The 25226-nt window shown below is 47.1% G+C and overlaps 1 protein-coding gene across 2 annotated transcripts in view; it reads right to left on the reverse strand.

The window, feature by feature from the left end:
- The window catches only part of CHCHD6 (coiled-coil-helix-coiled-coil-helix domain containing 6), a 250617-nt gene that overhangs the window by 220829 nt on the left and 4562 nt on the right, over nt 1–25226 (reverse strand). For both annotated transcript variants that reach the window (XM_060631944.3, XM_060631947.3), the window contains exons 2-4: nt 9665–9794; nt 5883–5955; nt 3237–3381 (exon numbers count right to left, since the gene is read on the reverse strand). In XM_060631944.3, the coding sequence (XP_060487927.1) occupies nt 3237–3381; nt 5883–5955; nt 9665–9794 (348 nt within the window). The remainder of the gene's footprint in view (nt 1–3236; nt 3382–5882; nt 5956–9664; nt 9795–25226) is intronic.

The following is a 25226-nucleotide window of genomic DNA, read 5'->3' on the forward strand; positions in this document are numbered from 1 at the left end:
AAAAGGGTTCGACTGGCTGCCCTTGGGCCCTGGCTATCCCGAGGCCAGGGGAGAAAGGAGATCTAGCTTCCATCAAGGAAGCTGGGCACTGGAATTGCAATCCCACCGAGATAACACACAACAGGAGACGGGCAAATCCCAAAAGAAAACAGGGCACTAACTGCATGGACAGATGGATGCTGGACAGCCAAAAAATGGAACACCCACAAAAGTAGTGAACCAACATTTTCAAAACGAAGGAAGTCACTTGCTTCGCTCTTCCTTAAGAACTCAGGTTCAGAAGAGCATTATCCATCCAGAAACTGGGGGGCATAGAATGCATCTTATTTGAAAGTTTTCCTTTATTAAAAAAGAAAACCCACACACCTGTGGTGAAGGTCATTTAAACCTCTTCCCGCTTGTAAAGGTTCTCCTCCAAGGACAGTCTCAAGGAGGCGGGGACCCAGCCTTCTCCTTTACAGGAGAAAGAAGGGAAGTTGTGAATTCCCTTTCATCGTAATTAACACATTCCAGGTGAGAATGAAGAGACACCACATGTGTAGGCTGCAATTTTCCATGCTAGGTGACTGTCCCACGTGGCCAACTTGGTTTGCTCATGCCATATTGATTAACCCTTCATCTCCAGAACGAGGGTCCTTTCAACTTGGCTGTCAGCACCCTGCCGAGGGGTGACAACCTGCCTGCCCCTCAGAGACTCACTGCAAGATTCTCTAAAACCATGTCCTCACCCCAGTTTCTCTCTGCAGCAACTGATTCTTCACCAGGAAGCCACAGGGTTCTAAAGACACAAGTCAGATCACGTCATCGTCATCCTGATGAACTCCAGGGACTCCTCCGTGGTTTCAGAGCGATGGCGAGCTATTCTGTGGGTCAAGTTTGCGAGGTGGCTTCACGCCTCACTCACCTCTCTCATTGTGTCCCATCACCTCCTCCACACCCGTCTCCCCCCAGATGCTCCCTCAGCCTGGGGGCCCCATATCGCTCAAGGCTGAGTCAAAGTCATGTCTGCTACCAGCAGGTGCACCCCTGCCTTTGCATTCCCAAGCACATCAACCTTACCTCCATTTCACGCTTACTGTCACCAAGTTGCCCTTTTTCTAAGTTTTTGGTTTAAATCTGTCTTCCCCACTAGACTGAAAATTTCCTAAGAGCAAGGACCCTACATTGTTCATATTTCCCAGAGGGCCTAGCTCAACCAGAATTCCTTCTGTACCTGCCACAGCTTTCCATGTCTCTGCAGAGGCCTTCCTCCCCACCACAACCCAGGGCACAGTCCCGCGTGGTCTCATTGCATCCCCAACTTCCTTCTGTGGAGTCCAGGGTACATCAGGCAACCCACCTGAGACAGGTGCTCGCCTCACAGCCCATGGCCTCTGAGGCAGACGATATTAGATGCTGCTACAGCCACTCCTCCGTCCCCTCTCCCCACCCTCCTTGCTGTGATTTCATGATTTAGAATAAGAACTAAATATTTAATCTTTATCTACTGTTACTGGCACAGAGCTCCTAAAACCCTTGGAATTTCCGAAGTGATGAGAGAGAGAAAGGTGTCTTTTTTTACATTAACGAGAGGACTTTTACATTGGACCTAAGGATGAGGACTGCTTATCAGTGGAGCCAACCAAATGACCAGAGGGTTGGAACTTTCAGCCATACCCCTGAGCCCCTGGGAGGGGAGGGGAGCCGGAGGTTGAGTTCCATCACCAATGGCCAACAATTTACTCAATCACACCTAGGTAATAAAGCCTCCCCCCAGTTTCACCCTGAAACAACTGGGTTTAAAGCGCTTCTAGATTGGTGAACATGCAGTGGTTCTGGGGGAGTGGTGCACTGGCACAGGACACGGAAGGAAGGTCAACATCCTCTCCCTAAACACCTGGTCCTATGGACCTCTCTCATATGGCTGTTCCTGAGCTAAATCCTTTTATAATCCTTTTAGGAAGTTAAATGTTTCCCTGAGTTCCGTGAGCCACTCTAGCAAATCGGTCAAACAAGGGGGTCATGGGAACCTCTAATTAACAACCAGTCAGCCAGAGGCACAGGTGGTAACCTGGTTTGACTGGTGTCTGAAGTGGGGGAAGGGGGCAGTCTTGTGCACTGAGCCCTTACCCTCTGGAGCCTGAGGACGGAGTTTAACTGTAGGACACCCAGCTGGTGTCAGAGAATTTCTTGGACATGCGGGGGTTTTCCCACATGGAAACGGAACTGGAAGAATTATTACCATCAGCCCTGATTCTATCTGGATACCCACCCACTGCCCCATGTGACTAGAAAGGAGCCCTCGCTTCAATCAGTGGAGCCCCCCCGTTCCTCTGCAGAGGACTGGTTTAGCCATGGGCGCCTGATGCAATTCAGGCCAATGTGATGTCAGAGGCTTTCTGCTGGGGGCTTCCAGGAAAGTCTTTTCTTCTGAGGGTGGCCCCATCTGCAGAAGACCTGGTAGGGAGCAGGGCAGCTATCTTTGAACTGTGGGGGTGTCTGGCCGGAGAGTGCACTGGCACACTGAGGCCGGCAGAGTGGAAGGAGGGCGGGGCTCCATGATGATGCCAGTGAGCCCCTGAATTAGTCAACCCTGGGACATTTCGAGACTTTTGCCATTGTGAAATAAAGCCTTCACTCACGGCAGTAAGAATCCTAACAGTCTCCAATCACTTAAATGTATTAATAACAGTAACGGCAATAATGGGGCGCTCTTATAATCTGCCAGGCACATGCTAAATCCTGGACAGTTATCATCTTCCCTAATCCCTTGGGCAATCCTGTGTGTGTGCAAACGTCACAATCCTCCACCAAGGCTCACAGACACTGGAGGACGGGCCCAAGCTAGTAAGAAAGGAGCTGGGATTCGTACCCAGGCTGCCTACCTTGAAAACTGTGTTCTCCATCTCATTATCGCATGCCCCCAAGCCCCTAGTCCTCTCCCTTCATACTCTCCTGGCACACATACCCATTACAACTATGAAGTTTCAGAGTGGGACCAGACTGCTGAGCGATCCAGCCCTCACCATATAAACCTGAGCATCCCCGAGACTGAAAATACAGGCCAGAGGCAGCAAAGCAAGTCAGTGGCAGAGCCAGGGCTAGAAGAACTCAAGCCCCTGATCCCCAAAAAGATACCCTTTCTACAGAGATGAAGCCAGGCCCCAGGACCTCATACAGATCAGGCTCCAGGACCTAACCTCCGCCTCCCAGAGCCGCCAGAGCACTAAAGGCCAGCTCAGAAGACCTGCACTCACCAACTGGGTTGACTTCCGCTTGTCCTGGTCAACGCTGCCCTCCCCCCGCTGCATGGACGCACTCCTGTGCTTGGTGGCTGCCTCTCGTTCCCTCGTCACCACCTGGAACAACTCGTCCTGGACCTTGGCCTGCTCCTGTTTATACCTGTGCCGGAAGAGAGATGCAGATGGTGTGACCGGCAGAAGGTAGAAAAGAAAAGGTCTGCGTCCTCACACAGCTGGCAGGGGCCAGGGGATCTCTGAGGCCAGCGGGAGAGGATCAGGAATCTGTGACGGTCCCCAAGGCAAGGGGATGCAGTGATACTTTCTCAGCCAGGACGGATTAGGAAAAGAAGGAGACCTGACCTCCAGGTGAGGAATCAGCCAGCCACGTGTCAAACCAGAGAATCTCAGGGCACGGGTTCAGATCCCTGGCTAGCCACTCCTACACAGTGGGCAGGCGGGGTGGGAAGCCCCACTTTCTTCTGCTTCCACTTGAAAGCTTGAACAGTTTAGATGACAGCAGTCTTTTGTTTGGAACATTGAACTCTCCCGTCCTGAATGTAATCCTACCCTTTGACCTATTTCTGGGCATTCTGCCTAGTAAAATAATCCTAAAGACAGAAAAAAGTTATTAGCACCAAGATGCTCTTACAAGAATTATTTACTATAGCGTAGAAAAATGCAAACAACTTAAGTGTCCAGTATCAAGGTCAAGTTAAAGAATATATGGTACAATGGTATACTATATCATCATTAGACCAATATACACTTAGATTTGTCAATAGGCTGAATCTAAAAAGTGAGAAACAATAAACAATACTTTTAGAAATAAAATTGTTGGGGCACCTAGGTGGCTCAGCAGATTAGGCGTCCAACTCTTGGTTTCGGCTCAGGTCAGGATCTCACGGTTCCTGGGATCAAGCCCCACATTGGGTTCTGTGCCGATAGCAAGGAGCCTGCTGGGGAAATTCTCTCTCCCTCTTTCTCTGCCCCTCCCCTGGCACGTGTACATACATGCTCTTCTCTTTCTCTCTCTCTCTCTCTCTCTCTCTCTCTCTCTCAAAAATAAATGCATAAACTTAAAAAAATCAAAATGTTTACAAAGCAGGTGTAACAAATGGAAAACAATTATAAAGCTATGTAAAAAAACAACATAAAATTATATATAACTTTATTAAAAAAAACTATAAAAATATATATAACTTGAAAAAATAATCCTAAACTAGGGGAAAGAAGACATTTGAAAGAAACACTTCAAAATATTAAGAGGGGTTATTCTGAGATGATGAATCTATGGGTGATTTTTTCCATTTTATATACTTCCCGAATCTTTCATTAGCATGTGTTAGGTGAACATTTTTTAAATATTTAAAAGTACAAAAAATAAACAAAAAGGTTCAGGTTAGTTATTCTTGGAGAGGCCTCTTAGGATCAGAGAGGGGAAATTCTTAGAATGTGGGTTTCAATCCATGCCTATGGAACAGACCCAGCTCAGGTGACCTCACTGAGATCGAGCCACCCGACTATGGCTGACACTGGGCCCCCCAAGCTACCTCGCTGGGTCCTCTGCTACAAAGGCCAATGTCCTAAAGGGTGTAGAGGAAGTCAATCAATAACAACCAGTTAACGTTCACTGAGAACTCCCTGGTGTTGGGCTTCAGCGCTTTATTAACATATTTAATCCTGACAATACCCCAGTCAAAGAGATCCTCCAGTTACGGCCTTCGCCAAGGCCTAGAGAAATGCAGTGATCTTCCCAGGTCACTAGTGCAGCACACAATCAGGATGCAGACCTGCACTCTGAGGGCTTCTGTGCCTTAGCCACTATTTTAGCCTCAGGGGAGGGCACGAAGGGCCCGGTTCAGAGGTGTAACCAGCTCTCTGTGGTTGTGGCCTATGTGGATGGAAAGTCACCAACAGCCTGGAGCGGTCCATCTAAGCAACTAGTAAGAATTGTGTGGGCTCTTTTTCTTTCTTCTTCTTACCTCTAAAAATATGCCAGCATGCATACACAGGCACAGAGGGTCCACCCACTCAGCTACTTAGTCCTAGTTCCCCCCCACCCCCACCCCTCCACCCCGACTATACTTCAAGTTGTCATGGCGGGGTACTGGGAAAAGTTTTCAATTAGCACCTCAGATAAACCTCATTGGCTACGATACTGCCACTGTGCAAAGCTAATCCTAACTTTTTATTTTTATTTATATATATATATATATATATATATATATTTCTTTTTTTTTTTTTTTTTTTGAGAGAGAGAGAGAGAAAACATGAGCAGGGGAGGGGCAGAGAGAGGGAAGGACAGAGGATCTGAAGCAGGCTCTGTGGTAAGAGCAGAGAGCCCAATGTGCGGCTCGAACCCACAAACCATGAGATCATGACCCAAGCTGAAGTCGGACGCTCGCCAACTGAGCCAACCAGGCACGCCGCTAGTCCTAGCTCTTTAAAGTGTATTTTTAAGAACGTCAGCAATCAACACTCCCAGGCTACCTTTGGTGTTTCTTCACCTTAAACTAGGCCCAGCGCCCCCTGTCCGGTAGGGTTCTCGTGCAGTGTAGGTAAGATAAGCGCTCAGACCTTCGGGCAAGGGGAAGATACCCCGAGAGGAGAGAACGCTCCATCAGAGCGCAGGGCCAGGGATGAATGGACACCTGGGCTTACCTCTTGAGGAAATCCTCCTCCACCCCCGAGGGCTGACGGCCACCACCATACTCAGACCTGGGCGGTTTGGAGTCTGCGAAAGGATGAGAAGAAAAGGCCAGTCAGCAGCTCCTCGGGATCAACGAAGGCATGGCAGTCACCTGGGAGAGGGCTCAGGAGGGCACTGCCCTGGATGGATACGCCTTACAGACACAGAACACACCCTTGACCCAGCCAGCCTGGAGAGGCACAGCCCGAAGGCCATCTGCTCCCTCGTTCTTACCAGGACTGCTCACTGCCTGGGGCGAGCAGCAGGCACAGCCACTTGAGTGCCGTGTTCCCAACCCATCACTCCTCATTCTGCAATTACCTCGAATCTAGGTCATCTCCCAAACGCCGGCCCAGAAAGGCTGAGGGAACCCTCTCCTCTGCCTCATGCAGAAAGACCAGCCACCTGCATCCTTTTGAGGGGAGTAGTGGGGCAGCTCCTTCAGTGTTTCCCTTAGTAGCCCATTCTACAGATCTCTAGTCTTAAGAGTGGCAAACACCTCCACATTAATAACATTTTATCTATCACTCCACCTGCATCACCTCTAATATTGTTAGAGGGGAGCTACCTCTTGACAGCCATGACCTTGGCAATTTCCAAGAAACCCAATCCACTCCACAGTCGCCACCACTTGGTGACACTGAAGGTTTTGTCACCCTTCCTTCTCCCCACCGCCTTCACCCTTCCCAAACCATCTTTCTGCCAAAGCTCAACACTTTCTGTGGCCTTGGCCACATGTCCCTCCCCTCCAACACAGGTTTCTAAAGCAGCAGAGTCTCAGACTGCACAAGAAAACTGCGAAAGAACCAGGCTTTGGGAGAGAATCCGTGAGGACTTGCTATCCCTCTGCAAAGACCTGTTAAAGCATGCTGAATTCGGAGGCTCCAGCACTCAACCCTTCGGGGAGGCACTTCCAAAAGTAATCACCCTATGCTTCACGCTTGCAGACCACCGCTCACAGAAGGATGGGCATGGCTGTGCTCCGGCCAGTGCGGAGGGCACACCCAAGTGCCTTGTGGTAACATGCCAGGCTCTCAAATGGGAGTAAAAATTAGTAAACTGTTACCCGGTTTTTCCTTTGACATAAGGCTCCCTGTTCTTATTTGTTTACTTACAGCAGCTTTTATTGACATGTAACTGATCATAATTACTTTTGCTTTCCATACAGTTTTCTCTTGTCATAACTACAAAAATAACATATCTACCTGTGGCAGAGAATGCGACACTGACCCACACTCCCACCTTCCACGCAGGCGCCTGTCCACTTCCCTGCCCCCTTGGTGGCACTCACTATTTTACGTGTGTCTTTCACTATTAGCCAAGCGGAGAATCTCATCACATGTTTATGATGATTTGTGCACATTTTCTACTAAGCTGTCACAGATCTTTAAGAACTCTCAATATTAGGACTATTACTACTCTGTCGTGTGACAATTCTCTAGTTTATCATTCATTCTTCATTTATTTTTTCTAAGTTGCCTAATTTCTTATAGTTACACTTCCCACTTTTTGTCTCAACTCAGGGTTTCTTCACTTGACGAAGTGCTTAGAAAATCTACTTATTGTACTTGTATGTACTATTATTGTACTCTTATGGTTTCGATTCGTACATTTAAATCTTTTATTTCCTCTGACATTTATTCTGAGGTATGGTGTGACATAAGGATTTAATTTTAACTTCTTTCTCTAATCTTGTTCCATTGCTAAAATAAAAGCAAACACTGATTTTAAAAGTAAAAATATCTTAAAATTAGTCAACTTCAAGACAGCCCATTTATGCTGACTATTCTTCAGCACTCAGAAACTCAAACTCACAATCATTTAAACAGTAAAATACTTTGTTACAACTAAAACCAAATGACAAATGAACCAACACTCTTGCTCCCTGAACTGCTAAAACCTACCAAAGACTAAAACCAAGGCCTCTTTTAGCTTCCGAAGTCGAAACTGACGTGTGCATGATACATTTTGGCATTCTTGGCTTCTTTCATCACTTTTTCCCTCTCCCCAGTTAATTCAGTTTATGAAAGTGTACTGGGTGGGGCACCTGGGTGGCTCAGTCGGTGAAGAGTCCAACTTCCGCTCAGGTCATGATCTCATGGTTCATCAGTGCGAGCCCTGCGTCAGGCTCTGTGCTGACAGCTCAGAGCCTGGAGCCTGCTTCTGATTCTGTGTCTCCCTCTCTCTCCGCCCCTCCCCCACTCATGCTCTGTTTCTCAAAAGTAAATAAATGTTAAAAAAAAATTTTTTTTAAGTGTACTGAGTTACAGCCCTCTTCAACCCCCTCTCTCACCAGCTGCTGTAGGTATCGGGGGAGCCACCCTTTTTGTTAAAGTAAAAGAGCGTCATGTGAGGGTTTCAAGAATCTCACTCACCCCTTCACTGATACTCAAAAAGATCTCAGGGCAGGTTCAGGAAGCCCTGAAGCAGACAATACAGGGAAGAGCTGGTAGAAGGCCTGGCCAGAGTCCCTGGCTGCAAGTATGCAGGCAGAGCTCTCTGGCCACTGCACAGAGGTCTGTGACCTGGCCCCTGAACACCGCCCCGACAGCTCCCCTTTCCTCGCACTTTGTACTCCAGAGATAGCAAATCGCTTCGAGGGCCCCACACAGGCCAGGCTGTACCACACCTCTGGGCCTCTATTTATGCAGAGGCGAATACCTGAACCACTGCTCTATCTTTCAAAATCCAGTTTAAACATCATCTCCCCTTGAAGCCCCTCCCTAAAATAATGAGGCACTCCTCTGTGCTACCCTGGCCACAGGCATGCTTCTAGGACATCACGATACATGTACCCTACAGGGTTACACATCCAGCCCCCTCACTAGAGCCGTGAGCCGTAAGGGAGGCATCCCCGTGTACTCATCGCTGTGCGCCAGCACCGGGCACACGCGCCCTGATCCCCGGCCAGCAGTCAGCAAACGCTGAGTGGACAGGATACAGCTCCTGCCTTCTCCAATGTTACAACCTCATACGGAAGACTGGCAGAAAAGACAAGTTGCAGGCAATACCTAAGACCCAGCTTCTCATAAACAAGTGTTTATGGGACAGAGCAGCCGCGGCCCCAAGGACTTTCCTTGGGGGTAATATCTTAGTATTTCTGCACCTTATATCCTTTCTGAAATTGTCGCATTCCGTTGTTTGCTGAAAGTCATTCAGAGAAAAGCACAAATGTCCTCATCTGTTATGGGCCCCAGAGAAGAGGGATAAATGAGCTCCGGCCAGCGTAGGCGTGAGAAGAGAAACTCCTGAAATGGGCAGGCTGGCGGGCCCTTCCAGGAGGCCACAGTGACCCATCCCAGCAGCCGGGCCAAGGACCACCTCACGTGAGGGCTTGCTTCGAGACGCTGAGGCCAATGCCCAAATCATGGCCTCAGTTCCTCCACACTGCCCCGATTCCCATAAATCCCTGTCATTCTTTGAACCACGCCAAACAGTAACGGCAAAGCTTCTCTCGGGTCCTCAACAGCAACTTCTTACCTGCATTGCCGAACCAAGCCCTTCGGCCTCATTTGTCACTCACTGAGAAACTGGAACAGTGAGGCAAGCCGGTCTGGCCCCAGGCACACGCGCTCTGAGCAAAGGTGCTGTCATGCGCAGAAAGCCACACTCTCCCGAAAAGCAGTTACCAGAAACGTCACCCAGAGACAAACGGGAGCCACACTGGCTGTCAAATCTGTTCTGACAGGAAGGCTACTTGCCACCGCTTCCCCACCCCACCCCCGTCCCCCAGAGTCCCTGCAACCATCCATACCTTTCTCGGGGCCTTTGGAGGAGCCACCCGTAGAAGGCGTAGAAGACGGAGGGGCAGGAGGCGGAGCTGGCTCCCCAGCTTTGCAAGGCTGGTTGGGATCCTTCATGCGGTTAACCACATTCTCGGACAGCTGGGGGAAGAGGTGAGGATGGGAAGAGAGGGACAGGGAAAAAGTTTCATCATAAAAACCTCTGGAAATGCAGACTGCCCTTCATCCATGCCCCTGAGCGCACCACTTCCTCCAGACCAACTTCAATAACATAATCCTCCTCAAAACCTCTCAAGGTGGCCCAACGCCTCACAGGTTGGTGCCAAAGCCCCGTGTGGGCCGCCCAGCGCACGTCGTCTGCCGGCTTTCCAGCTTTGTTTCCTGCTGCTCCCTGCACACACCCTGCATGCCACGGGGCCACCTTCCTCACCTCCTCCACATTCATTGCGCGGCTCCTCTGCCCAGAACCACCCGCAGCGGTCCATCCCCAGTACGTCTCCACCTGTCCAAAACTTCCCCTTCCTTTGAGGGCATCTCAGTGTCCCTCCTCCATGGGACCTTGCCTGACAGCACCCAAGATAAGCATCCATTGTCCCCTTCCGTTTTACTCCCATCACAACACGTATGCTCTTAGGGAAGCACCGCAGGCCCTACCTGCCTCATCCAAAAGATGTGCAAACACCTGGAGGGCCGGGGCGACCTCCCACCCCCCACCCCGCCCCCATGTACCCCCGGCACCACACATAGAGCAGACATCGCAACCCGGCTGGACCCCTTCCACCACAGCTCCCGCTAAATGAAGACTGGATAACCGACGCTTTCATTCATTTCAGAGGAAGTGAAATAGGCATGAGGGGGTCATAAAACAGTTTACTGAAATGAAACAGCAAGCTAGGGATAAATCCAGAATAAAAACCCTTTAGAGTTCACTTCAGTAAATATTTATTAAGTACCTAATATGTGTAAGGCATCATAAAGCACAGTTGAGGGAAAAACGTTAAAGATGACTTTAAGACAAAAGCCATAATCAGCAACTCCACTTCCAGGTATCCAGCCGAGAAAACTGCTCCCACATGTACAGGGCAGAAATGGAATAGAAAAAAACAAAACAAAAAAAGGCAAAAACATAAATATGCAACAATACGGAACTAGTTAAGGAAATGATGGTGTACATCTTCTACGAAGTATTATGGAGCCATTAAGAAAGAATGAGGTAGGGGCACCTGGGTGGCTCAGTCAGTTAAGTGACCGACTTCAGCTCAGGTTATGATCTCATGTCTCGTAGGTTCAAGCCCTGCATCGGGCTCTGTGCTGACAGCTCAGATTCTGTGTCTCCCTCTCTCTGCCCCTCCCTTACACTCTCTCTCTCAAAAATAAATAAACATTAAAAAGAAAGAAAAGAAAGAAAGAAAGAAAGAAAGAAAGAAAGAAAAAGAAGGAAAGAAAGAAAGAAACAAAGAAACAAAGAAACAAAGAAAGAAAGAGGTAGGTGTGCCTGGGTAAATCAGTTGGATAAGCATCTGACTCAATCTCGGTTCAGGTCATGATCTCATAGTTCGTGAGATCGAGCCCCGCATCAGGCTCTGCACTAACAGTGCAGAGCCTGCTTAGGATTCTCTTTCTCCCTCTCCTTCTGCCCCTCCCCTGCTCACTTGCTCTCTCTCTCTCTCGCAAATAAACTTTTTAAAAAAAGAAAGAATGAGGTAAAACGTACAACTAACATGGAAGGGTTTAGGGGATAATGCTCCTGATTTTTTAAAGTCATAGAACCCTTTGTATAGCTCAATTTTTTTTTATTATTTTAGAGAGAGAAAGAAAGAATACATACACACAAATGCATGTATCTACTCAGAGGTAAACATCAATGAGGCTACACAGGAAACACAATGGGTACATCCTGCAAGTGGGCTCAGGGGCAGCTGGGGCAGGACATTCACTTTGGGCACTTGTGTGTTTTAAACTGTTTACCATGAACATTTGTTAGCAACAAAAGATTATAATAGTAATAACGGAGTCCCTCTAGTGTTTCAAATAAACACAAATTAAATAATTAACGGTATGGGGCAAGAGAAGACCAAGCGTATACAGCAGTGGAAGAAACTGAGAATCCAGAAATAAAGCTGTATATCTAAGTTCAACTGATTGACAAGGTGCCAAGACAATCTAATGGGGAAAGAACCCCCATTTGTCTCTTCAACAAATGGTGTAGGCAGAGCTGGATTTCGATATGTGAAAGAAGGAAGTTGAACACCTACCTCACACCATATATAAAAATTAACTCAAAATGGACTAGAGACCTAAATGTAGGAGATAAAACAACATACAGGTAAATAAAAGGAAATATAAGGGGAAGTCTTTATGACCTTGGCTTTGGCAGTGAGTTTAAAGATATGACACCAAAAGCACAAGCAACCAAAGCAAATGAAGTTGTTTTGGACTTCCATCAAAATTTAAAAGTTTTATGTACCAAAGACCCAATAAAGCAAGTGACAAGGCAACCTACAAAATGGGAGAAAATATTTGCAAATCATACATGTGACAAAGTCTACATATCTAGAATAAGAGAAGAACTCCCACAACTCAGTAATACAAAGAAAAATAACCCAATTTTTAAAGCGAGCAAAAAGATATATGAATAGATATTTCTCCAAGGATATATGAATGGCCAATAAGCAAATGAAAAGATGCTCATATCATTAGTCATTAGAGACATGCAAATTCAAACCACAATGAAATACCACTTCATACCCACTAGGAAGGCTATAATCAAAAACTCAGAGGGGTGCCTGGCTCAGTCGGTTAAATGTCAACTTTGGCTCAGGTCATGATCTTGCAGTTCATGGGTTCGAGCCCCACGATGGGCTCTGTGCCGACAGCTCAGGGCCTGGAGCCTGCTTCAGATTCTGTGTCTCCCTCTCTCTCTGACCCTCCCCCACTCCTACTCTGTCTCTCTCAAAAATAAATAAACATTAAAAAAAAATTTTTAAGTCAGATAACAAGTATTGCCAAAGATATGGAGACATCAGAACCCTCGTACACTGCTCATGGCAATATAAAGTTCTATAGCCAATGTGGAAAACAGTCTGGAAGTTCCTCAAAAGGTTAAACAGAGAATTAGTATATGATCCAGCAGTTCCGTTCCTAAGCATCTACTCAGGAGAAGTGAAAATATATATCCCCACAAAAATCTGTACATGAACATTCTTGTCAGCATTATCCATAAGAACCAAGAAGTGGAAAGAACCAACTGATGAATGGAAAAGTAAAATGTAGTCCATCCATCAAGGGAACATTATTTGGCCGTAAAAAGGAATGAAATACTGATACTCACTACAAAATGCATGAAACCTGAAACCATTACACTAAGGGAAATAAGCCAGACATACAAAGCAACATATTGCATAATTCCACTTCTTTGAAATGTTTAGAATAGGCAAATTTCTAAAGATAAAAAGTAGATTAGTGGTTGCCTTCAGCTTGAAGGAACAGGACAAGTGAGGACTGATAGCTAGAAGGTAAGAGATGGGGGAGGGGCTGATTAAAATGTTCTAAAAACTATTATGATAGTTACACATACCTATGAAAATTCTAAAAACCACTGAAGTGTGCACTTTAAATGGGTGAGTTGTTGGGGTGCCTGGGTGGCTCAGTCAGTTAAGAGTCCGACTTCAGCTCAGGTCATGATCTCGCGGTTCATGAGTTCGAGACCCACATCAGGCTCTGTGCTAACAGCTTGGAGCCTGGAGCCTGCTTTGGATTCTGTGTCTCCCTCTCTATCTGCCCCTCCTCTGCTCGCTCTCTCTGTCTCTGTCTCTGTCTCTGAAAAATAAATAAACATTAAAAAAAGTTTTTTAATGGATGAGTTGTATGGTATGTGAATCGTATCTCAATAAAGCTGTTATAAAGAAAAAGAGAGAACCAAAGACAAAAATGAGCAGTCTAGACAGGATGTCACTCAGCAAAAGCAGGTTATCCCAGGGAAGGTGTACCTGTGCTGGTTCCTGAGGGGTGGAAGCAGGATTTGACAGGACAGAAGCTACCGTGTATTGGGGGTCAGGGGGTACCTCACACGGTGCAGGGTGCGGTGCGGAGAGAAGAGGCACAGACAGAGACCAGTGTGCCTGCAGCAGTAAGCTCATTGTGGAAGGTGTGGGCTATAAAGAGGACTTGGATGAGGCTGGTACTGAGAGGAGCTTCGAAGTCAGACAGAGGGGCTCCAACAATCGCAGGGCGTGGCTGAAAGTTTGGGGGCCAGGAAGGAACACAGGCTGTGTTTTTAGAGGATGAATTGCAGTGCTATAGGGAGCCCTTGGGAGCGTGGAGCGGGCCCTTGGTCATGAAGTGACAAGGGCCTGTGGCACCAGCAGCGGCGGCGGCGGCGGCGGCATGGAATGAAAGGCTTTGCCTGGCGCTGCCTCGGGAAGAACAGAGGAGAGCGCAGAGTTAAGAAGAAGGAGTTCTGATCTGTAGTTAATGGGAAAACTTGAGAATACCAGAAACAAGGAAATCAAGAATAGGGTATTTTGAAAGAGCAGGAAATGAGCTGGGATGTGGATACAAAATCCCAGACGAGAAAACGGAAAGAGCCCTTAGGATCTTTTGGCTCACTTCGTTACGGCCACGGCGATGAAGGCCTGAGATAAGTCAACACACTGGAAGGCGAAGGGGCAGTTCTCCAGCGCAGCCTGCCCATTTCTTGCGCAAAGCAGCTGCACAGAGGGCCAAGGTGGGACACCAGGTGGGGTGTGAGGCGACAGCAGAGCTGAGGTGCAGTGTTCTTCCAGGAGGTGGGGACACAGAGCTGGTTCTCAACAGCGAACACAGGCTGCATGGAAAGGTTTGGGTGGTGCACTGGAACCAGCTCGTGAGAGCTGAGTTTTAAATTTCCAGGAATTTTGCAAGCTGGTTGACTTCATGACAGGAGCTTGAAACTGGCCACGACTGGGGAGTCTGTCCACCACAGAAACTGGCAAATACTACATAGCAGGGTCCTTTCTTGGGTAGAGATCTGATGGAACTTTTACCAGCACACCACGGGGCATCGCTCCCCTCACCCCTCCTTCTGCAAGCGGACCCTGCGAGAGGCCCCAGTCCTCTGAGGGACAGGGCGTGCGAGAGCACTGAGTGGTCCTAGAATCTACACGGGTGTGGGTGAGGCATTAATGGCATGCGTGATGCTCATGAAAGAGGCAGCCACAGCAGGTAAGGCCCCAATCCTTGCTGTGGAAGAGGGTCACATGACCAGCAAGAGCATGCCCTGCACACACACAGAAGACCACAGTAGAGCAGCCACGTGGGGACCAGAGGAAGCAGCCTGGCCGAGGGCACCGTAACTACAGTCCAGTTTCCTTCCTCAAGTATCTGCTTATGAAGCACTCACTGCATGATAGCAGTGTTCTGGAAGCCGTGGGTGAGAAGAAACAGCAATGAAACAGCAGTCAAAGAGACATGGCCCCTGATTCGTGGAGCTTACATTCTCATGGGAAGTGAGACAATAAAGAAGTAAACAGACAATTTCACATATCCTATTTCATCCAAACTAAGACTCCATCAACTGTAAATCACACTGCTTTTCAAATAACCTCAAGAAAGACAAAAAAAAGACACTAAGGAAATGAACATTCCACCTATTATAGGACACCCTATCCCACAGATGTTAAAAACCTGTGTCTTAAAGATCAGCAAAGCACGTCAGGAGACAAGTGCTAGGAATGAATAAAATACAGAATCACAGTGATGGGGGCATGGGGGGCAGCACAGGAAGCCACAGGCACAGGCGATGGCCCCTCAGAGGCGAAGACAATAATGTTAAAACTCCCGCCCCAAATGAGGAGGCCTGACCACATGTACATGTTGAGATCCTGGAGAAAACGATCTGGTGCCAAGCAGAGATGCGAGTAAGTGCAAAGCCTCTGACAAGAACAGAGCCTGGCATGTCCAAGTGCCTAACAGAAGGCCAGCGTGTGAGGAGAATGGGACCAGATGACCAGGCCAAGGCGGCAGGCAAAGGCAAGACCACAAGCCCTGGCAGAGCGACGTGAGAAGCCCAAATGTGACTCAAGGACCAAGGAAGCTATGGTGGGGTTCTACACAGGTGACTCACGGGCTCTGATTTCTTCATCCCAGCCTGGGGGGCATCCACTGAACCACACTACTTGGTGAGTAAGGGGTTAAGGAAAACATTGGCAAGCTTCTTGTTGGCAGTAGGAGATTTGTAATATTTTTTAATGTTGCTACAAAATACAGCAAGTAATATTTTAATCAACAAATATACATATACACACAGTAGTCATGCGAGAATAAACACCATCTGGGCAAGGCTCCCTGTACCAACAGAACCAGAATGGGGGCCTCTGGAGCCAGACGGGTCTGGGAGCTCTGGTGCCAGAGGCCCACTGGTCACTGTGCCATCTGAGGGGGCCAGACAGGGTCCTGTGTGGTCAGGAGACAGAGGGCCACGTCCAGAGCAGTGCAGGGACACAGGAGTGCTACCTGCGCTCTGCTGTGTGGCCTGGACCTGCCCAGTTCTTTGGCTTCTCTGAGCATCACATCTCTCACCCACAAAACGGGGGTCCCTTGAGCCTGGACTGACTGTGATACAGCTCAGGAGTTAAGGGCTTCGTGGTCAGGCAGGCCTGCATTTGAATCCCATCTAAGCTGCTTACTCACTGCGTGACCTTGGGTAGGGGACTTCTTACCTCTAAATCAGTTTCTTCATCTGTGAGATGGAAATAATTAGTGGTACAGACTGCGGGGCTGTTGTGCAGATTAAATGAAGCAATCTACACCAAGCAGTTGGCACAGAGTAAACAAACAATATCAGCTATTATGGGAAACTGCAAAGCAGTCCACAAATATTAATTACCACCCATACGAGGCACTTACTGAGTGTGCAAAAATGCATGAGCTAATCGATAACAGTAACAATGGTTAACATCTGCCGCGTACTACAAACTGAGTGTTCTGTGTTCCACGTGCAGCTTTGTGACCTTGATCAGGTTTCTTCCCTCCTCTTCCATCATCTGTACAAAAGTCGGGCAGATTCTTTTTAAAGCACCCTCCAGCGCACAACTGGTGGCTCCAATCTGGACCTGGCCTCAGCCTAGAGTGACACAGGGGCTCAGGGGAGGGGACCCGTGCTGCCTCCAAAGGGGCACATTTGCCTGATGCCTGCCCGAGTCTCCGGGGACAACCGGGAGCCCGAGAAGGCACGCATGCATGGACACCTCACCACTTCTGTCCTAACACACGGGGCCAGGCACCCAGACCACACTGCCCAACCATCACCACTCCCTGATGGCAACCAAAACACGTCCCTCACCCAAAAGCACTGAATTTCTAGGCCGGTTCCCAAAGAGGGGGCAGGAGGCTTCTTTCTCAAACCACACAGGTCTGTGAGTAAGTCAGGTGGCCACCTCACTGCTAAAAGGCCAGGGAGAAGGGTGCTGCTTTACCAAAGACATGTAGGTACTGCCCATTTCTGATGGAAGAACAGCGACCCACGAGACCTAACACACGTGACCACCTGCTTGCCATTGCTCCCACCAGAAGACAAGTTCCATGGGAGCAGGGAGTCTGCTGTACCGCCCTCGCTGTATCTCCCGCGCCCAGAAAGTGCCCGACTCAATTATTTGTTAAACAAGGGAACTAAAGAAATATTTATTAAAGGCCCAGGTCCACAACACCAAGCTACTCTGATGGAGTATATCAAGAGATAACAGCTGAGAACTTTGTACACAAAGAGCTGACGGTCAGACAGGGTGGGTAAGGCGCACTGGCACAGAGAACACAAGGTGCCGGCTATCAGTGAGAGGCCTGAGCCAGCACGCCCAGGAGCTCTCCCAAAGGAGCCTAAGCGTCAGCTGGAAGAGAGAGCGCCTGAGACGGGCCTGAAAAGTAAAAAGAGGACGTGGAGAAGGGTGGGGGGTCAAGAGGTGTTCCAGAGAGGAAGGGTACAAGGAAGGCACAGCGGGAGAAGTCCAAGGTTCGGCCTCACCGAGCACAGGTCCATGAAGAAAGTAAGACGTGGAGGGCTGGTGGGCTCCCCGCCACCGGGAGGGCCTTGAACGACAAGAGGAGAATGGAATTTATTCTGCCGTCAACTGGGAGCCGCTGACACTTTCCAAGCAGGGCCTCAGTCGCAATCTTCTCTTCACACAGAATACCCTGGCAAATCTGCAAGAAAGGCAGAGGTCAAAGAGGGCCAAAGGCAGGGTCGCTGCTACAACAGTGCACGTCCGGAGTAGGAGGGCTGGGAAGTGTACCTCTGCAGGAGCTGGGGAGGATGTGGTGGCAAAAGACTCCACGCAAGCGAAATAACTGGAGACCTGGCATCTGAATGCGTGCACAGGGCAAGTGAAAAAAGCAATTTACAAAGTGGTATAGGCAGTATGTTCTCATTTGTGCTATAAAAAGGGAAAGAGCGGGCTTGTCTATGGAGGCTTGGGAAAAGCCTGAAAGGATGCAGGAGAAACTATGAACAGTTGGCATTTAAAAATAAGACGCATCTTGCAAGAAGCCTTAAAGGAAAAACGAGGGAAAGATGACAGCAAGGCCCAGACCCGGCTCGCTGGAGAGGAGGCACCATCGCTGGGCCGAGAACTGCTCTGCAAGTGTGTGGTGCTCTAAATCCATTCGGGCAGCTCTGTTCCCAGGCAAGTAAACCGACTACACAGGACACTGGGAGAGGTTGCATGTAAAGAAAGATATTAGGGACTCCCTGGCATCAGAGTGCCACGGGGCTGACCAGAGAGCAAGCGTAACGCCTCCACACTCCAGAAGGGGGCAACAAAGCTCACAGTTGGGGCAGAGGAACTTCCGACCTAGGACAGGGTGTCCTATTCCAAGATAATGAGAAAAACAGCCTACCTAATTAATATTCACTGAGCGAGCTCCACAGGCCAGGCCCCAAGCTAAGTGCATTCCCATTTTACAGAAGAAGACACTGGAGTCAGGGAGGTGAAACAACTCACCCAAGATCGCAGAAAGTCTTAAGTGCTAAGTGCTCAGGCCAGGACTTGGATCCGAACCCTGGCCACCTGCACAAGGGAAAGCAGTAACTGAGAGCCACTGTGGGGTGGCAAGTAACCATGTGCACAGAATGGCCAATTCAAGAAAAATAAAAATAATTTGCAGGTCACATTTCCCCCATTGATGATGCTTTATGGAGCCCCTGGATAGGGGGTGGGAGGGAGAGCTTGTATGTACTCATAAAACACACAGCCTACTTAAATTAGGAGAATGTCAATATGAAAAATTAGCACTTTGTTAGGCTTAACGTGTTACTCATCCAGACACATCTAGAAGTAGCAATGCGGAGGCAGCTTCCTAAGCATTATTCTTTGCATTAGCAAATGCTCTGATGTTCAAATGAGTTCACGGCACCGGCTCATTTATGAGAAGAGGCGGCATCCTGATCACGGAAGAATGGACAAGGTGTGGTGCAGAGAAGTGGCTTGCCCGAGTTCTCTGGTGACTCAGCAGCCACTAGGCCTGCACAGCCACGGTCGAGGCCGCTCGCTGCAACATTTTCTGAGGATGCGCTGGGTGCCAGGAGATAAACTGGGGCTCACTGCTCTCTCCAAGCTGGGCCTAGGGCTTCTCCAGTCAGGCTGAGTACCTGGGGAAGTTTCCAGAAGAATGAGCTCACAGGTAGTCGGGTCTGTCCGTGGCTCCTGATGCCCAGACTCCCCAAGCCCCTTGAAGGCACTGCCCGATCTTGTAGTTCTAAAAAGATTTGTCTCCTTGCCTAAGGCTGTTGCCTTGGAGATTCTGTTCACTAGTCTTTCAGTTTTCTATGAGCTGAAATTAGATCCACCGGCTGCTCACCACAGATTTAAATCCCAGAATGTCAGAACAAGAAGAGCCCTTGGAGACCTCCTCCACTGAGCGTGGCAAACACAAATGCCCACAGGTGTGAGGCAAGTGACAGAATTAGTAGAATGGGCCTAGTAGGAAAAGAACACAGTGCAAGGACAACATGGTGGGGACAGCGGTGAGAGCACATGCCCCTCAGAGAGGGCAGCTACCTCGTAACTCGGGGAAAGTTATTGCCATATGGGAATGTGGACCAGACTTTCCATTTGTCCCCCAAAGAGCTAAAAATTGAATTTATGTAAAGCCTCCGAGCTTTAAATGTTGGCAATCAATTCGAATCAATTAATTCCACAAAGTTTCTGGACTCGTGGTTTGGGGCAAAAAAAAAATGGCTCTGGGCTAAATACTGGGGACAGAAAGACAAACAGATGTGGCTCCTACTCACGGGGCAGGAAGGGAGTAAGCAAGGAAGAGATCATCTCTGCCCAAGCAGGAAGCACTGGGAGGTGAGCACAGTATGCAAGACCCAGGACAGGGACGACCCAGGGTGAGGGCATGACATCAGAGGGTGCCTTTCGGAAGGTGACACTTGAACTGGTCCTGAGGATGACAAGGAGTTTAGCCAGTCACAGGGAAAGAAAATACTGCAGACAGAGGGGAACAGAGTCACAGGCAGCTCAGAGTACAGAAGAGCAGGTGTCCTCCCTACCAACATGTTCAGAGGCAGAAAAGGCGACAGCAGACGGCCCCCGTGAGCCAGGCCCAGGAATCTGCCTTTAACCAAAGGGAGGCACAATTAGCTTTAACTCTGCACAATCACTGACACAACCAGCCAGTAAGGGGCACTGCCCCAGAGTGCAGGACGGATGAAACAAGTGGGAAAGGAGATGAACTTTTCCCCGATATGCCTCCTTTGGAACTGCCTGAATTTTATCATCATTTGCCTGATGATAAGTAAAATTTGTGTTGTTTTCTTTTTAATTACCCTGCCGGCACCAGGACAGAGAGGTTTGTGGGAGACACGTCTATAGGGAGAAAGAACAATTTATCAGATGGTCAAGGGAAAACAGAATGGGGAGTTAGCTAGGACAAAAGCAAAAACAGAGAAATGGTTAGAAGGGAAAACGCAAGATCTGTCATTAAACATAGAGAACAAAGGGATGTGGGGTCCAGGTTTCTGGCGGAGGAGCTAGCTGGCTGGAGCCATCCAAAGCTTAACAAACAAGAGCGATTTCGAGGGAAGCAGAGGAGGGGACGCAGGTGGGTTCTGGCGGATATAGTGAATTACATGCACCCATGAAACATGCAACGGGACAGCTCTGGGTTAGATGTTTAGAATCCAAAAGTCAACAGCTCGTGAATGAGGATGAAAGAGAATGGCCAGGGCGCAGAAGGGAAAGAAAGCTGAACTAGGAAACATTCTGAAGCCTCCACCAGCCGCAGAGAAAACAGCAGAGGCGGCAGGTTTGATCTGGAAACCAGAGCTGCTGCAGCACAGCGAGCAGGGACCCCCCACCAAGAGGTGGAAAAGGTAGACTGGAAACCTGAAGGATCAAAGATGCTTCTAGTGCAGCGGCTTTACCTCCCCAATGAGGGAGGTGACCCAAGATGAACTTAGTAAGAGTTAGAGTTAACAACTATCCTTATATTTACATGACTTTATAGATTTTACTTTTATGGAGAAAGATCTTCCACATCATACTGTGACACAGTTAGGGAGAATTAGGGGGGAATTTCATCTTATACCGGGGTTATATTCAAAAGTCAGACAAGGTAAAACAGAAATCACCTTAACTCTTACACTATTTACATTTTATTCCTGGTTATACCACAGTACTATTAAAAGAAAACTTGAAGAAAGTTCAAGAAACCCCTGAAAGTTGCTAAGTCTGCCCCTAAAGTACAGCGTGGTTGTGTGCCCAGCCCTTTACTGTCCTTGACCATAGTGAGTTCGGGCACCCTGGAGCCAGGTGAATGGAGGGCACGCACTACCCGAGTCTTCTGTCTTTCAGATGGTCCTCTGCTCCTCAGCAGCTGACAGGGGGAAAGACAGAGAAACGGTAAATGCTCTGCTTCCCTGCGGAGTTGGCTCCACCTCACCGCGTGTCAGACGTGATGTTGGGGACGCATCAAAAAGAGTAACACCTGGCAGAGCAGCCAGCCCGGGGACTGGCACACAACACACGCTTGACATCCAGACCCATATACTGCTCACAGAAAACGGTGGAGAACTCGGCCGTCCATGTCCTGACTTGCCACGTTGGCATTTTCTGTTGTGGCCCCATCAACTACAATCCCCCAAATGGTCAGCCAGATAGAGTACAGAGGCTGGGAAAGACCGGAGAGGATTTGTGATCCAACCCTTTCCAGGCACCTACACTAAACAGGTCCGTCTTGCATATAAGGAGAGAGACTTACTGCTCTGAGTGTCAGAGCTCCAGGCCAGGGCTTCCTGAGACAGTTGGTTCACCATGCTGCCTCTAAGCAGCCAACGAAGACGAAGGATGTATGATATGCAGCATCAACATTCATGCTGAGACTCAAGAAACATATCACGGGGCAATACCAAGGTGAAAAGGAAGTCTGCTGCATACAAATGGAACAAGTCTGTGTTAAAGCTGGAACTGTAACAAGCAGAAGGGTAAAATTCTCAAGTGCAGCTGCCAAAGATCGCCAGCTTGGCTAAAAGTACCATCAGTTCATTAATCCAAGCGTGCAATCCAACACGCACACACAAATGAGCCAGACACTGAAACAAATAAAAGTCTTTGCACTCCAAGAGCCTACAAACAACAAACAGGATATAATAACAGAGAGGAAGAGGTGACCAAGATTATTTAAAAATATCAATCTTAGAAAAGGCAACAATGAAAAACCTACAGCTAACATACTTAATGGTGGAAGACGGAATGTTTTCTATCTAAGTTCAGGAGCAGGGCAAGGGCATTCACTGTCACCACTTCTATTCAATACTGTATTGGAGGTTCTAGCCAATGCAATAAAGCCAGAAAATTAAAGAAAGGGCATCAGACTAGAAAGGAAGAAGTAAAATTTTCCTTATTTACAGTCAGCATCATTCTATCAATATAAAATCATAAGGAATCCACAGAAAAAAACAACTTGGATAAATAAGTTCAGCAAGGTTGCAGGATACAGGATCAACATACAAAAATCAATTGAATTTCTATATACTAGCAATGAAGAATACAAAAGTTAAATTAAGAAAACAATTCCAAAAGTTAAATTAAAAAAACAATTACATTCAGGCATCTGGGTGGCTCAGCCGTTAAGTATCTGACTTCGGCTCAGGTCATGATCTCACAGTTCATGAGTTCAAGTCCCACATCAGGTGAGCACAAGCCCCGCTTCAGGTGAGCACAAGCCCCACTTCAGGTAAAACATGAGCCCTGGGTAAGCCCTGCTTCTCTCTCTTTCTTTTTTCTTCTCTCTCTTTCTCTCTGTCTCCCTCTCTCTGCCCCTCATGGGATTCTCTCTCTCTCTCTCTCTCTCTCTCTCAAAAAAAAAAAGAAAAAGAAAAAAGAAAAGAAAAAGAAAAAACAAAACAATTATATTCATTTTAGTATCAAAAAGAAAAAATACTTGGGAATAAATTTAAGAAAAGAAACATAAGATTTGTTCATTAAAAGTATAAAACATTGCTGAAAAAAATTTTTTTAATCTAAATAAATAGAGACTTCATATTCACATATTGGAGGATTCCATGTTGTTGAAATGATGATTGTTGGGGCACCTGGGTGGCTCAGTTGGTTGGGCATCTGACTTCGACTCAGGTCATGATCTCACGGCTCATGGGTTTGACCTCACGGGCTCTGTTCTGACAGCTCAGAGCCTGGAGCCTGCTTCAAATTTTGTGTCTTGATCTCTCTCTGCCTCTTCCCCACTCGCACTGTGCCTTTCTCTCTCTCTCTCAAGAATAAACATTAAAATAGAATGGCAATTCTCCCCCAAAGTAATCTAGATTCAACACAAACTCCATCAAAATCCTAAGAGGTTTTTTTTTGTTTGTTTTGTTTTTTTACAGAAGTTACCAACTGATCCTAAAATGTTATGTGGAAATGCAACAGACTCAGAATAGCCAAACCAATCTCAAAAAAAAAAAAAAAAAAAAAAATTTGTATTTCCCAATTTTGAAACTTACTACAAAGCTACAATGATCATGACAATGTTGTAGTAGCATAAAGATAGACATATAGCATATAGATCAATGGAACTCTCAACAGAATTGAGAAACCAGAAATAAACCCTTATGTTTATGGTCAATTGATATTCACGAAGGTCCCAAGGTAATTCAAGGGGGAAAGGATAGTCTTTTCAACAAATGATGTTTAGAAAAATTGGATATGTCATGCAAAAAAAAAGATGGCCTTTAGATTAGGGTTCAGTGAACTCTAGTGCTTGAGCCAAATCTAACCCAACACTTGATTTTATAAGTAAAGTTTTATTAGAACATAGCCACACTGATTTGTTTATACACTGACTGTGGCTTCTTTAACCCTATAATGGCAGAGTTGAGTAGAAGTGATAGAGACCTTCTGGTGAGCAAAACAGAAAGTATTTACTAACTGGTCATTTACAGAAAAACTTTGCCAACCCCCGATTTAAAGCCTTACCTCATAACATATAAAAATTAACACAAAATGGATCATAGAACTAAATATAAAAGCCAAAACTATAAAACTCTCAGAAATATAGGAAAAAAAATTCATAACCTTGGGTTACACAAAGATTTCTAAGATATGAAGCACAACCAATAAAAGAAAAAACTGATAAATTAAACTTCATCAAAATTACAAGGTTTGTACTTCAAAAAAGACACCAATAAGAAAATGAAAAGACAAGCCACACGTTGGGAGAAAATATTTGCAATTTGTAATACGATAAAAGACTCATATCCAGGGGTGCCTGGGTGGCTCAGTCGGTTAAGCGGCCGACTTCAGCTCAGGTCATGATTTCACGGTCCGTGAGTTCAAGCTCCGCGTCGGGCTCTGTGCTGACAGCTCAGAGCCTGGAGTCTGTTTCAGATTCTGTGTCTCCCTCTCTCTGACCCTCCCCCGTTCATGCTCTGTCTCTCTCTGTCTCAAAAATAAATAAACGCTAAAAAAAAAAAAAATTAAAAAAAAAAAAAGACTCATATCCAGCATTAAAAAAATCGTGTAACTCATAATAAAAAGACAAACAACCCTAGTAAAAGTGGGCAAAAGATCCGAATACATATTTCACCAAAGAAAATTTATGGATGGCAAATAAACCCATGAAAAGATGTTCAACACGATTAGATACTTGCATGTAAATTCATGCCACAGTGAAATTCATGCCACATGTAAATTCAAGCCACAGTGAAATACCATTTCATACCCACTAGAATTGCTACAATCAAGAAAACAAACAGTAAGTGTTGGTGAGGATGTCGAGAAGACGGAACCCTCATCTACTGCCAGCAGGAATGTAAAATGGTACAGCCGCTTCAGAAAACAGTTTGACAGTTTCTTAAAAAGTGAAACCTAACAACTCACTGAATTCATAAGCAGAATGACCCAGCAACTCTACCCTTAGGTATCTATGCAAGAAAAATGAAAATATAGGTCCGCCAAAAAAAAAAAAAAAAAAGTTGTATGCAAATGTTCACAACATTATTCATAATATAAAGAACCAGAAGCAATTCAAATGTCCACCAACTAGTGACTGGATGAACAAAATGCAGGACAGCCAGGCAATGAGATACTACTCGGCAATAAA

The sequence above is a fragment of the Panthera onca genome, chromosome A2 (assembly GCF_046562875.1).
Source record: "Panthera onca isolate mPanOnc1 chromosome A2, mPanOnc1 haplotype 2, whole genome shotgun sequence".
NCBI lineage: Eukaryota > Metazoa > Chordata > Mammalia > Carnivora > Felidae > Panthera > Panthera onca.